The sequence below is a fragment of the Notolepis coatsorum genome (assembly GCF_963971535.1).
Source record: "Notolepis coatsorum genome assembly, chromosome: 16".
Taxonomy (NCBI): Eukaryota; Metazoa; Chordata; class Actinopteri; order Aulopiformes; family Paralepididae; genus Notolepis; species Notolepis coatsorum.
In genome coordinates this window covers 42,086,594-42,101,010 of record NC_140180.1, presented here as the reverse complement: position 1 = coordinate 42,101,010, position 14,417 = coordinate 42,086,594, and the positions used below count along the sequence as shown (strand labels likewise).

The window sequence follows — 14,417 nt, the reverse complement described above, 5'->3', positions numbered from 1 at the left end:
CTCTCGCACACACTTAACTTAATAAGCAGCCAACAACTCAGCACTCGGACTCGAACGCTGGCGCTATGCAGCAAAATACACTCTCCATCTCTCTCCTTTTCTCTGTCTGTTGATCCGTCTACCTGCTCTCTATCTTGCTCCTTTGATCTGTCTGTTCATCCATCTACCTGCTCTCTATCTCGCTCCTTTTCTCTGTCTGTTCATCCATCTACCTGCTCTCCATCTCTCCTTTTCTCTGTCTATCTGCTCTCTATCTCTCTCCTTTTCTGTCTTTTCATCCATCTATCTGCTCTCTATCTCTCTCCTTTCTCTCTGTCTGTTGATCCGTCTACCTGCTCTCTATCTCTCTCCTTTTCTGTCTGTTCATCTGTCTACCTGCTCTCCATCCACAGTATGAACAGAATGTACTTGTGGAAGAGAGAGAGGGGGATGCTTTTTCTCCCTTCTCTTTTGTCTCCTCTTCAGTGCTACTGTGTAGACGTGGGCTTTGATTATTGAATCAGCTTCAAAGAGTCAACAACATCTAATGTCCCTGAACAGGGAGGAGGCATGAGAGAGGTTGAGAGAGAGAGGAGAGATTGAGAGAGGGATAGAGAGGTAGAGAGAGAGAGAGAGAGAGAGAGAGAGAGAGAGAGAGAGAGAGAGAGAGAGAGAGAGAGAGAGAGAGAGAGACAGACACACCGTTAGTTCTAACTACATTTACACTGCATCTAAAGAATCTCAATGAGTATTTTTAATGGCATATTTGGTTTATATTTACATACATCCTTGAAGAGTTTGATTTGAAGTTTTTAGCACTATAAGGGTATGTATTTTGAAGGGAAAGTAACCCTATAATAAAAGTAATCACATTACTGAGTTTGAGTATTCCAGTGGATTACCTGATTATGTGAATTTATAATGTCAATGGACTTCAAGCACCAACGGACTTACGACAAAAGTTACGAGTACATTTCATCGTAGCTCCACTTATGACCTTTTCGGGTCGATTTTGGCATGCACTAACGGTTCCTTCTCAGCAGGATTTACGAGCGTGGAAGAGCAGTCGTAAATTGGACTGACTGGTGTGTGCCGTGTTCTTAAGGGCTTTATTTGGGATAAATCATGGTGATTGCGTTCATGTCGATTCTACAGACATCCTCGGAATTAAATAATTATAATAATAATAAATGCGACAATCTTTGTCTTATTAAAAATTACGTTTTACAATTAGTCACGCCTCAACAAGGCATTGTGATGTCCGAAATAAATAAAAACACTACAACAACACTGCAAATGACAGTGAATAAATAAATAAATGAGAACCAAACCCAATCATGCGGATATAGCTATAGTGGAATAGAATGGACACTGTAGAATTAACCAGATGTATTATCCAAATGTAGTCATCCATGTTGTTCCAACAAATAATTGTTTGCAAATGATTACTACAATGTGTACTATTACAAAGGACATTCATAGCTGGCACTGGCATTACTGAAACGTGCAATGCGCATGCGTCTGATCTACTTCCGGGCCAGCTTGACCGTCTGGGGTTCAAAGACGCCGGCGCACACAAAACGCGATTCTTTTGAACGAAGAAGATACCAGAAAGGAGCTCTATCGTAACAAACATTGAAGACCGTGCGAAGCCTGAGTCTTGAAACAATAGCTGATGAACCAGCTACACATATACTTGGCAACGCAACTAACCAACGGTATGATTTCATTGTCTACCATTCTCAATTGTTGTGTGTGTAGACACCTGAATATGTCTGACAATAATTCAATGTGTCTAACGCTAATTCCTTGCATTCCCTGTGTTCGCGAGGACGTTGTGTAACCGGCTGACCGCTCTTGATCCCCCCTACCCTAACATTGACACTTAACTTGCTACCTCTCTATCCTAACATTGACACTTCATAGTGGGACAGGATACAGGTGCCGCCAGGGGAGCTGGTGACGTTGGGCAGGGAGATACAGGTGAAGAAGGATGGGCTCAGGGCGTGGCGCCGACGGGAGGCACTTCCTCTTCAGCGTTTTCCACAGAGGGGAGAGGACGCACGGAGCTGGAGCTCCGGAGATCAAGCACGCGAGATAGAAACCCAGTTACGAAGCGGGTTAGTAATGCGTATGCGATAGCTTAGCTTTTAGTTAATGCGGAAGAGACATTGTGAACGTAGAAGCAGTCGAGCGACTGCCGAAGAGCGTGGTAGATATTGGCCACATTGCGTTTTAGCTGAAGTATAGGCGTCATGACAGGGGGTTCACCGCGACCCACAGCTTAGCTTTGTATAGGCTAGCACCACAGTTTAGCCGCGTGTCGGCCCCCTTCAGCCCAGCAGCGGACGTCACTACACTGCACGCTCCTCCAGCCCCTCCAAGCCCCAGCCCGGCTGCCTGCTATCACGGGACCTCCGGACGGCCATCTCACCACACGGACGGTTGGTGGTGAGAGCGGGCCCGCCATTTGGATAAGTACAGCAAGCGCTCAGAGTGCTGACGTTTTATCGGTAGACATTCGCCACTGGGCGGTGCGGGCTCTCTAAGGGCGAAGAGAAAACAGTGCTTTGAACGGACGCTGAATACAGTGTCTAGGGGCGCCCCGACCATTTATTATTTTGGGGAAAAGCCGGCTATAGATGGGACCTTTATTTTGAAACGTGGGCCCACTGTCATTTGGTTTGACTGTGATAATAATGTGCGTTCTTTTATAAAAATTCCCATTCTGTAGCCCTTTATCCTTCTCCCTTCTCCTCCTCTCTCTCCCCACCTAGGGAGAAGCGGAACAGTATATAGACCCTTAAAGGGAAGGTGTTATTACTGTGTCTAGCCCAGTGTGGGAATAACTTGAGTCTGTAGTATAGAGCGAGATCACTAGGTGCCCAGTGTGGAAATAACTTTCATAGAGGTGTAATAAATTGTAACTTGTACAGTATCAGACTTCAGTAAAGAGAACTGAATGGGAGCACTGTGTGTGTGTCGGTTAATGTGCATTCTGTCTAACCCTTTCCTTTCCGGGTAATGCTCATTACAGTTGAACCCTTTCCCCACCTCCTGCCTATAGTTCATTGTGAAAGGTCTCCACTCATCATTAAGGAAGGGTACTGCTTTGGGGAGCGAATATATCATCCATCTTTACTGCCATCGGGTGTGGGAGGGCCCAGGAAGTATTGGGGGAAGTGTGGGTGTGTGGGGAGCTACTGCTGATCGCCCTGGAGGGCAAGAAGGACCAGCGTACCATCCCTAGGTCAGTGAATCCTAGGCCCCATCCACTCCTGCTGCTCGACCTCCACTTCAACATTCCTGGCCTACAGTCGGGGACTCAGCTGGACCCAGCTCTGCTGCGTTCTGGCTACCAGGTGGCCGTGTACATCCACTCCCATAAAGCAGGGATAATCCACCCTGCTACATGTGTAAAGCATTTAATGTAACGGCGTATTGATGTGTTATAGCGCGGGCTCCGGTCCAATGTTATTGTCATAATGCTTGAACGTATTCACAGATTTGTTTGTTTTCTGTTTACCCAGGTTTATAATCTGACTAACGTCAGCTAACGCTGGCTAAAGTACTGGCGATCATTGTACCACTTCCTAAGGAATAAAAGAAGTACAAGATAAAGTCAAGTCGTCCGAATTATTTCCTTCAGAAAAGCAGTTGTTTTGTCAAATACCCTTCCAGAGGGAGATCTTGTCAGCACAAAGAGTGTGACTGCCCGGATATCTGGAAGGACACATCTACATTCTGCTCTCAGAAACAGAATGTGAAGAAACATTCCACTGCTCATCTTGCCCAGACAACAGACGTGCTGTCCAAGTCCGATGGCGATTAATTGCACGGATGTAGGATGAATAAAGCCTTTAAACATGAATTTGACTTACTTGTTTTCAAGTACTATTACTATTATTATCACTATTATTAGATACAGTTTACAATTTCTCTCAAGAAATAAACACATCACTTCAGTAATACTCAAACAAGGGTGTCAGGGAATTGTGCGTTTTATTTGGGCCATGGTAGCCGCAAGCTCTTCCATCACCACCGCGGTCCTCTCCTGGCTGTTAGCGAACCTCTCCAGGCTGTTAGCGAACCTCTCCAGGCTGTTAGCGAACCTCTCCTGGCTGTTAGCGCACCTCTCTGGCTGTTAGCACACCTCTCCAGGCTGTTAGCGAACCTCTCCAGGCTGTTAGCGACCCCTATTTATGAGGAAACTTACGAGAATGTTGGTGCATGAGGTCCAATGTGTGTGTTGATACTTGTATTGTGAAACAGCAGACTGTGTGGAGACTGGCATATTTTAAAAGCAAAAGAACATGCCTACAGGAACACATGTAATCTTATGTTATCTATCTCATCTCACCTGAAGCAGGATATTCCTCCCTACTCTGCCGAACACTATCCAAAATAAACACATGACATTAAAGCCGTCTGTGATGAGCAGACGGAGCAACATGGCAGCTAGAGAGGAAAGAGAGAGGACGGATGAGTGTCGAGGGAAAATATTGCAGAAGGATGACGGCTGATTGACAGAGAGACGATCTAGGAGAGAGAAGGCTTAGAAAGACATGGAAATTGTAGATTGTGCGACTGTACGTGTGTGGGTTGTGTGTACCGTACGTGCGCACACTTGTGTGTCTCTGTGCCTATGTGTGTGTGTATGTGTGTGAGTGACTCAGTGACAACGAGAGATGTCTGTGTGTAGTGTACATGTATTTGTGCGTGTAATGTGACTCCATATGAGTGTGTGTGTGTGCCTGCTTGTGCGACCCCATGTGAATGCGTATGCATGTGCCAGCGCGTGACTCCATGTGAATGTGTGTGTGTGTGTGTGTGTGCCTGCTTGTGCGACCCCATGTGAATGCGTATGCATGTGCCAGCGCGTGACTCCATGTGAATGTGTGTGTGTGTGTGTGTGTGTGTGTGTGTGTGTGTGTGTGTGTGTGTGTGTGTGTGTGTGTGTGTGTGCGCAGTGCGCGTGCGTGATTCCACTAAGTGCCAGTGCATTTCTCATCATGCAGGTGTGTGACCTGTGAGTCATGGAGCCGGCACACAGTCCACTGATCTAAGGGCAGTAAGACGTCTTAGTCATCTGCTGTGATATTATACCGGCCGTCTACTGGCTGACCTCAGTGCAGCTCAGAAGGGCACGTCGCCTCAGAAGGATTACGCCATATTGCTGGAGACTGCAGCGAGCAGGGTTGGGAAGGTTACTTTTCAAATCTAATCCATTGCAGATGACTGAATGCCTTACATTTTTTTTAAAGATGACCTGGAAAAGCCAGTCACACCGCATTCTTACAATCTATATTATTATTCTTCCACTGCTTTTTTTTTTAAATTTCACTACTTCTCCCAGAGCTTTCGCACGACACACACGTGTAAGGTGTCAAAACGACAGGCCTGCTCCAACTCGAGTTTCCATTACTTTTTGGAAAGTTTAGGAAAAAAACGACTTCAAACAAGCAATCTTGCTCCATAGGAATTAATGACGGAATGTTCAAAACTGTTCAAAACTAGAGTGTAGGAGATGCAATTTGGCCTAAATCGCGACAATGGCCTACATTTTTCAACTAGATAGAAATAACACATCAAAACGATGCCATGACTGTCATAAATTGGACATTTCAATCTCATTCTGTGGGCATTTGTTTGACAGTCACGCTCCACCAGTGGCGGCTGGTGAATTCTTCTCCAGGAGGGGCGCTATACCAAACATTTTGCAAACATGTACAAGGCACGCATTGGCGAATATTATCACCATTGCCATCAATCAATATATGATCACAGTCAGTCAAATGCAACCACGTTTCCAATAGCCCTACACAAACACGCACAGAGAGAGAGAGAGCGAGAGAGCGAGAGCGAGAGCGAGAGAGAGAGAGATATCGCGACCGCGACTCACTTGTTTAGTTCAAACGCGGTCCAGCAGGGCTTGATAAAGTGTACAGTATATGTCCATTGTCCAGACTGTTGTCGATGTCCACTGTCCAGACTGCATCCAGCTAGCCATTATAGCTGCTTGTTGTTGTTGTTGTTGTTGTTGTTGTTGTTGTTGTTGTTGTTGTTGTTCTTGACCGAGTATAGCCTTAATCCTTCGAGAAGCTTTGTGGTCCAGGGCTTGAACTTTCCATAAAAGTGTCCATGTAAATCTATTTAGTTAGATCCAACACTGTCTGAATGTACAGTATCTAACCAGCTAACTACTAGCAGACAACCAGACAACTACTAGCAGAGCGTATTTCCTCGAGGCGATGTCACGTGCCACTTTCAGCCAATAGAGTGACTACTTCGGGCACTAGACCAAGCGCCCTCGGATATCGTATTTGATTGTGTTATGTTGTACGTACGTATTTATTTACACGTATGTATGTATTTGCCCTGTGAGTTGCGCACGGACCGTGGAGCTGAGATCGAGCGCCCATGAAAAGGGGTTGGAGGGGGCTAGGCCGCTAGGGGCCGGGGGCCGTGAATACTTTCCTTTCTTCTTCTTCTTTTAACCAGGGGGGGGGCGGCGGTCTAGCGCCCACTATGGACCAGCCGCCACTGCGCTCCACATACACACTAATGGACTCTCCACTGTAGCTGAAATCTGTGATTTCACCGTTTTTACATGTTTTTGAGGCCATAATTGTCGACTGCATTACACAAAGTCCCTCCAATACTCATATTCAAATATCTATCTTTATCTCCTATGTTTTTTCTTTTATTGTACTTGTAAGTGAGTGAAGTGCCGCCTCATTGAAATTAATTGAGGATGGATGTGTGTCAGTTAATAAATATTGTAATCAATTATGGCTGGCAGTGAGGTCACATGCACACAAAAAACAACAACTTTCACTTAAAGGGACAGGCACATGAATGAACCTCTTATACCTTCACTGGGAAAAACACACACAAAAATGGAAGATGTCGATCAACTCAGTACAGACTTCTAAATGCATTGGTCAAGGTTAACCACGCCCCATTCTGAAGCCATGCTCATGCCCCCTTTCATATCTCATGAACCGTGTCATAGCCATTACGGGTGGCACCGTTGGACTCAGCGGGAATACATATTTTGGCAGAATATAGGTTTGTTTTTCACCAGTGTTTACAGACATTACCAAGAACAAACAAGCGTGAATTTGCAATAGCTGCAGCCTTTTTGCAGTAGGCCACTCCCATTACCTACTTCAACACTCTGAAATAGTCTGATTCAGCAGCATAGTCAGATTAAGTCTTTACTTTACTTCTTTTGAATTACTCTCCTTTCACAATCCATAGCATATGCAGTTAAACTATTTATTCCAATCTAGCAATTTATTTTAATAGTAGTGTTGATTATCATCATCATCATCATCATCATCATCATCATCATCATCATCATCATCATCATCATCATCATCATTCACAACCAGTATCAGCCATTACTTCAGTTGTGTAAAATTAGGTTACAGATTCCAACTTCACCTAAATACCAGTCTCCAAGAAGTAATTCCCAATTATTTTCTAAAGTATCAGTATTCAGACAACATTACAGTATTTTATTCCAATTCTAATGGATTACAGTTACCATTTTCATTGTAACCAGATGATTTATAATCAAAATAGCCATGTACTCTATTGTTAGTCCCCTGCTGTCTTCTATGGCTGACCTCAGATCAGCTGAGAAAGGTCAGGTCACCTTGAAGGACTACCCCATCTGAAGGGAGCGCAGTGAGTCATAAACATATGAGGAGAAAAGAGCCAAAGGTCATCGTCATGACAACAACACAGACACTGTAATGACACAACACGCATGCTGTGACACAACACACGCGCTCTGGGGATGACAAAACACCACAAGCTGTATGTGACACACACACACACACACACACACACACACACACACACACACACACACACACACACACACACACACACACACACACACACACACACACACACACACACACACACACACACACACACACACACACACACACACACACACACACACACACACACACGTTCGGACCTTCGTTCGTTACGTTGGCATTCGAATTCTAAATCAACATTCAAATTTTTTATTTATTTATTTTTGTCCCACGTCGGGCCAAGCACTCAGCGACACGGGTCCCTTGAATTTAATTGGGCCAGGCTCAGTAGAGGAGAGAGGGAAGGTACTCCCCCCCACCGAGCCAAGCCCGCTACCTCCCATGTCACCAAGCACCCCACCCCACGCACAACGACCCCACAACATACAAGACCCCACTCTCCCGGGCAAAACCGCAGAAACAATGCCCCCCCCCCTCCGACCCCCCCCCCCCCCCCCCCCTGAGTTAAGCCCGTAGAACTCCCCCATATCCCAGGTCGATATGCGCAGAGCCGGGCCCCCAGCGACACGGGTCCCTTGAATTAATTGGGCCAGGCCCAGTAGAGGAAAGGGAAGGATACTCCCCCCCCACCGAGCCAAGCCCGCTACCTCCCATGTCACCGAGAGCCCCACCCCACGCACACCGACCCCGCAACACACAAGACCCCACCGGGCAAAGCTCAGCCGCTCTGACCCCCATAAGAGAAACCCCTCCCTCCCGCCCTCCTCCCCAAGAAACAGAACACCCCCATATCCTGGTCCACCATGCGCGGAGCCGAGCACCCAGAGCTCCCACCCACCCCCGCCCCCGCCCCGACCGCCAGGCCCCCGAGAACCCCAAGCCCAGGCCCGCAGAAGGCCAAAGCACCACGCCTCAATGGCCCCCCGACCCCCCGCGACCCCAAGCCCGGTGTCCCCCTGGCCCGGTGACCAGACCGCCCAGGCCACGGCGGCCGAGGGCCCCAGGAAACCCCACCCCACCCATACCGATCCCACAACACGCAAGGCCCCGCTCTCCCGGGTCGAACCGCCGGAACGATGGCCCCTCCCCCCGACATTCCCCCCCACTGAACTCAGCATGCCCACTTCTGTATCTCCCATGTCACCGATATCACTATATACATTTACGCTAACATGACTTAAAAAATAAAACTGAAAACACAATAAGCTATTTAGGACTCCCCCACATCCCAGGTCCGCCCCACGCGGGGCCGAGCACTCAGCGACACGGGTCCCTTGAATTAAATTGGGCCAGGCCCAGTAGAGGGAAGGAGACTACCCCCCACCGAGCCAAGCCCGCTACCTCCCATGTCACCCAGTACCCCACCCCACACACAACAACCCCACGACATACAAGACCCCACATAAGCTATATGGTTAGCACTTTTTGCCCCTGTTGGCGGTTTGGAGGGGAATCAGCTCTCCTAGGGAGAAGCCCCCCCCCCTAGTGATGGAGATATCCCCAATGGAGATTCTCCAAGCCTCTATTATTGTCCACATTTCTTTGAATTCTTGTCCTTCACAAATGTCCATGTGCACATTTAAAGCAACTGCTATTCTAACATAACTCAAAGAAAAAAGACAACATTTGGTGCTCCCATGGTGTTAGAGGATCTTAATCGTATCCCTCTGTTCCCCATTGGAGGGGTGAGGAGTAATGGCTCTCCTAGTGAGAGGGCTCCCCCTAGTGGCAAAGTGCGCACTATATAAGTCCAACATTCGTTCTGTGGACGGCCTCAGAGCTCCCGGTCAATATTCTGAATTCGTCTTTCTTATGCTCATGTTCATTTGTATTGTGTGTCACGTGTAATCCTGTAGTTCCTTCATACCAGTCCACCGTGTATTATTCCCCAATATCTTTCCTAATCAGCGTGTCCCTTTTTAAAATAAATTTCAAATCGTTTGTCTATAACCTGTGTATTGTAAATCATAGTGTTAATTATTCCAAATTCTGGTGTTATAGTTTTATACTTCTTGGGGTAACTGTTCAATTATCTTTCCTCATCCCCAGGTCCCCCGTGTGTATGTTTGTATTGGGTACTCTTCCATGTTGATTTTGTCTTGTATCTTTCCTTGGATCACCGTGGCCCTTCATACTAGGGATGTGCATCTCCTCACTGAGGCCGATGCGATGCGCATCTCGATACGGTGCCAACGATACGATACATTAACGATACATTTGAAGCACTGGGCGATGAGATGCGATACGATTCACCCCCTGTTGAGATACGATACGATTCGATACGATTTGATTCGACATAATGCGATTCGGGCCGATACGATGCGATTCAACACGATGCAAAATAATGATAATATTTTATGGTATGACAGAGGATTTGGTTGTATTCCTTATATGCAGCTTATATTATTATTAAAAATAAAATAATCTACTGTAAGACAATTTATATAAAAACTCTTGGGTGCCTAAGAAGACTTTTCTATCCACTTTAGCTAAAAACACACGAGAGAGAGAGAGAGAGAGAGAGAGAGAGAGAGAGAGAGAGAGAGAGAGAGAGAGAGAGCCTCCCCTCCCCGTCTGAGTTGCCGTCGACAGTTGATGATGTCACACACACTAGACTAGGTCACTAGGATGCGTCTATACTTTCCGTAGCCGCATTATGTCAACACACGGAGCCAGGCTGGATGATGCATGAAGCGATATAATTAAGAAACGAATAACCAATAAATGTGAAGTTATCTTTGAACCCCTGTTGTCAAGCGTCTTCAATATACCCCCCCCCCCCTCCTCACTAATGGTACTGGTGTTGCAGAGTCACGTTAGTTAGTTAGTTAGTTAGACACTAGTTTAGCGTTAGCTGAACGGCTAACTGGCGTTAGCCAGAGGCTACTAGCGTTAGCATGTTGATCAATTCTATTCATGTCTCCTCCTCGACTTCCACTGTTTGTTGATAACTGTGACGCGGCTCTCGCCTTATGTAGTAACGAAACAATAGTATCTGCTGTGTGTGTGCAGTCACAGTGCACTGCTGACAGAAGTGGATGAGAGGAAATTATATGAATGCATCGGTTTTTGACCGATGCAAAGACGCTACAACAAGATGCATCGCGAGTTCAGCCTGAAATTTTGCCGATGCGCACTTATTCCACCGGTGCACTCGCATCGTGAACGTGTATGCCGGCGCACCGATGCAAATCGATGAATCGTCACATCACTACTTCATACCCCTTTCTCGTGTCCCTTTGTCGTTCTTCATAGTTGATCTGCTTTGAATTGGTTCAGGTCCCCTCTTTTCCTCCTCCCGTCCTCCTCTCCTCATCCTCGTCTCTCCATCCTCTGCGTAGGCCTCTCTCCTTCCCCTCCCGGCACCTTCCATCCTCTCCGGACTGTGTCCCTCGCCACCTCCTGCACGTTATTGGGACCTGGTTCCTTTCTTTTTCTGAATTTTCTTTATTTCTACATAGCTCCGACGCTTCATTGCATCTTCCGTTGGATTTTTCAGTGTTACATTGTATGCTTTGCATTGCTCCTAATCCAATCTGCGTAGTGGCCTGGTTAGCCTCTATATTAGCTTGTAAGCTAGTTTGTATGTTAGCCTGTAGCTTCTCTGCACTGATATTCAGCGTCCCGCTAGCTTGTTCTACCTGTTGCATCATTGCCTCGTGTTGAGTCTTTTCCATCTGTGTATTTACTTCATCTGGGGTTGCTTTTCTTTCATTTGTCCTCGTGTTCATTCTTCCTTCTTTCTTTTGTCCTCGAATCTTCATTTTTTATTTAGTTTTGAATTGTTTTACTTAATTTTTTTGATATTCATTGACCGGGAGCTCTTTCATGTGGCTGCTCACCAGAACGTTGCAAACCGGAAGTTCGGATTTTTTATTTCTAATTTATATATATATCTTTTTTTATGTGTCTGTTATGGGGTTTTTCTTCACAGTTGCAGATAAAGACACACGCACACGCACACACACACGCACACACACACACACACACACAGAAAGCAGAAATAGACACACACATGCGCGCACGCTCACACACACATTAACAACAGTGGTCCAGGTCACCGGTTAATAAGTATAAATTCAGTCTCCATGTGTAGGTTATGGCACAGGATCTCTAAGTTCCATTTTCTAACACTGGCCTGGCTTCCAGCTGCTAGATCAGTGAGAAGTGCTTATCCTTGAGATAGGCTGTCCATTATAGACCAAAATAGGAATAGAACATTTTTGCAATTAGAATTTCTTTTTTTGCACATTAGTACATTTCTGTGTGTGTGAGTGTGTGTGTATGTGTGTATGTGACAGCTGAAGATAATTGTATTGCTGCTTTGGTTATCTTGTTTTGGTTATCATGTTTTGGTTATCATGTTTTGGTTATCATGTTTTGGTTACTATGTTTTTGTCATCTTGATTTGGTTATCATGTTTTGGTTACCATGTTTTGGTTATCATGTTTTAGTTAATGTTTAGTAAATACAATAATTACCGATTTAGGTTGAGACAATGTATGTTGTTTTGGTTTTTATTAATATTCTTTTTTACAGTGTATACAAACCAAAGCACAGTGAATGAGACCGCATTGTTTTGCTGTGTTTTGAAACTAGCTGGTGCTGTACTAACATCAAGAGTGTAATAAAAGGCCATCTAAAAGCACTAGAGGCAGGGGGCAGACGCCACAGAAACACATCTACCAGCGCAGTACTCGTCAACCTGGATTTCAGAGCTGCATGCGGCTCTATGACCTGCCCCCCTGTGGCTCGGAGGCCATTTCGGCAGGAGCAAAATTATCAATCGTGACTTTCTTTTGCCAGAAACTTGACTTTCTAAGCCCTCTGTAGAGATCCCAGAGCAAGTGGACCAGCTCTGAGAACACAAACTCCAAAGCAGGATTTTCTATGATCACCATTAAGAATAAAAAGACGACTCTACTTTTATCAATCGTGACCTATTCCGTCTCCTCTCTCTCTCATTATGATGCGACCCATGGTTCTGAAACGAGGACTATAGGATGCAACCCATGATGCTGAAACAGGCACTATGACGGCTTCTCTTTTGTAAATGCAGCCTGCAATTAATGTTTAATTTATTACCCTTTTCATCTTTGAACAGTTTTTGACACTCTTCTGCACCACAGGCAGCAAAACAAACGGCATTATCTGCTAAATACTGTATGTCTTTCACAGTTAGATTTATCAGCAGGCTTTCATATCGGAATAATAACGATATAGCTAGTTTTTTCTGTCCTGTCCTTACCATATTTTGTGTTGCTTAAATATATGCAAAATAAGTATAACCGTTTTTCTTTTATAAATGCAGCCTGGGATTAATGGACATTGGACCTATTATTAAACATTTGCTGTTAAAACACATTTTTCATCTTTAAATTCACAAGTAACATTCTCATTGGGGCTTTTTATATATAAAAAAAGAAATCTGGACAATTGGCTCCTAATGTAAAAAGATTGCCGACCCCTGTACTAGCCTATCAGCGACCTTTCACTGTGACATTTCAGAAAAGGGAAGGAGTTTGAGCAACCCAATTTACTACAACAGTTTCCAGGGTCTCTCAGATTAGAGATTGACTGTCATTGAGTCATGTCGAGGTGCTGGAAAATGAAAACAGTGTTTTACGAGAGTGAAACCCATTCTTACAGGAGCTACGCACACTCCTGGTGGATAAACAAACACTCATGACTCCCAGCTGGAATTTGAGAGATTGCAGAGGCAGGATATATATATATATATATATAGAGAGAGAGAAGGATAAGCCCCAAATAGCACCTAACGAGTTAAAGATGTGTGAGAGACAGTCTCTCTCTCTCTCTCTCTCTCTCACTCTCTCTCTCTCTCTCTCACTCTCTCTCTCTCTCTCTCTCTCTCTCTCTCTCTCTCTCTCTCTCTCTCTCTCTCTCTCTTCTCTCTCTCTCTCTCTCTCTCTCTCTCTCTCTCTCTCTCTCTCTCTCTCTGTCTTCATGTGTCTTTCAGTGTCTGTCTACCCTCATCTCTTGCACTCACTCACACTCACTCACTCACTCACTCACTCACTCACTCATCTCTGTACCCATGAGATGTCTCAAAAGCATGCGTAATATATGATCTTATATATATTACAGTAGGTATAACATGTGTGTGCGTGTGTGTGTGTGTGTGGTGCTCCTGTGTCCCATTTGCTTGTGTAATGGGGGCAGCTGCTGACTCAGCTCAGGGACCTGGCGGCGGGAGAGCGAGCCGTACACATCGTGAAGTAAGTTGAGTAAGCAAAGTTAAGCTGCCGTTGGGCCACTTGCACTGCATGATAAGAGTGGTTATAGGCTGAATCCCTACACACCCCAGTAGCATGCTGAATCGTAAACAGGAGACTGTGGGAGTGGGCCCCTTGACTATTTGCCGTCAGCTGATTAGCAAGTCAAGTGGCTGCCAATGCCTCATCAGGCGCGCTCCGTTGCGTCTTCTTCGCCCTTCGCTGTTTGTTTTCAGTTCATTCCCCTTTTTTGGTTCATTAACTGGCAGAGTCAAGACCCTGTGAGTTAATGTTCCATTTGATAAGGTAGCCGTCCCTGTAAGACAAGGTATTGCTATTTTCCCCCCCATCTACATAATTTCATGGTGCTGTAATTAATTAACACAACAAGGATTCAATGTCCCTG

The 14,417-nt window shown here is 45.6% G+C and overlaps 1 protein-coding gene across 1 annotated transcript in view; it reads right to left on the bottom strand.

Annotated features, from left to right (window-relative positions):
- Nucleotides 1–14,417, bottom strand: part of mgat4b (alpha-1,3-mannosyl-glycoprotein 4-beta-N-acetylglucosaminyltransferase B) — a 418,569-nt gene that overhangs the window by 44,960 nt on the left and 359,192 nt on the right. The window contains exon 12 of the mRNA XM_084332017.1: nt 4,340–4,437. Coding sequence (XP_084188143.1) covers nt 4,340–4,437 — 98 coding nt within the window. The remainder of the gene's footprint in view (nt 1–4,339; nt 4,438–14,417) is intronic.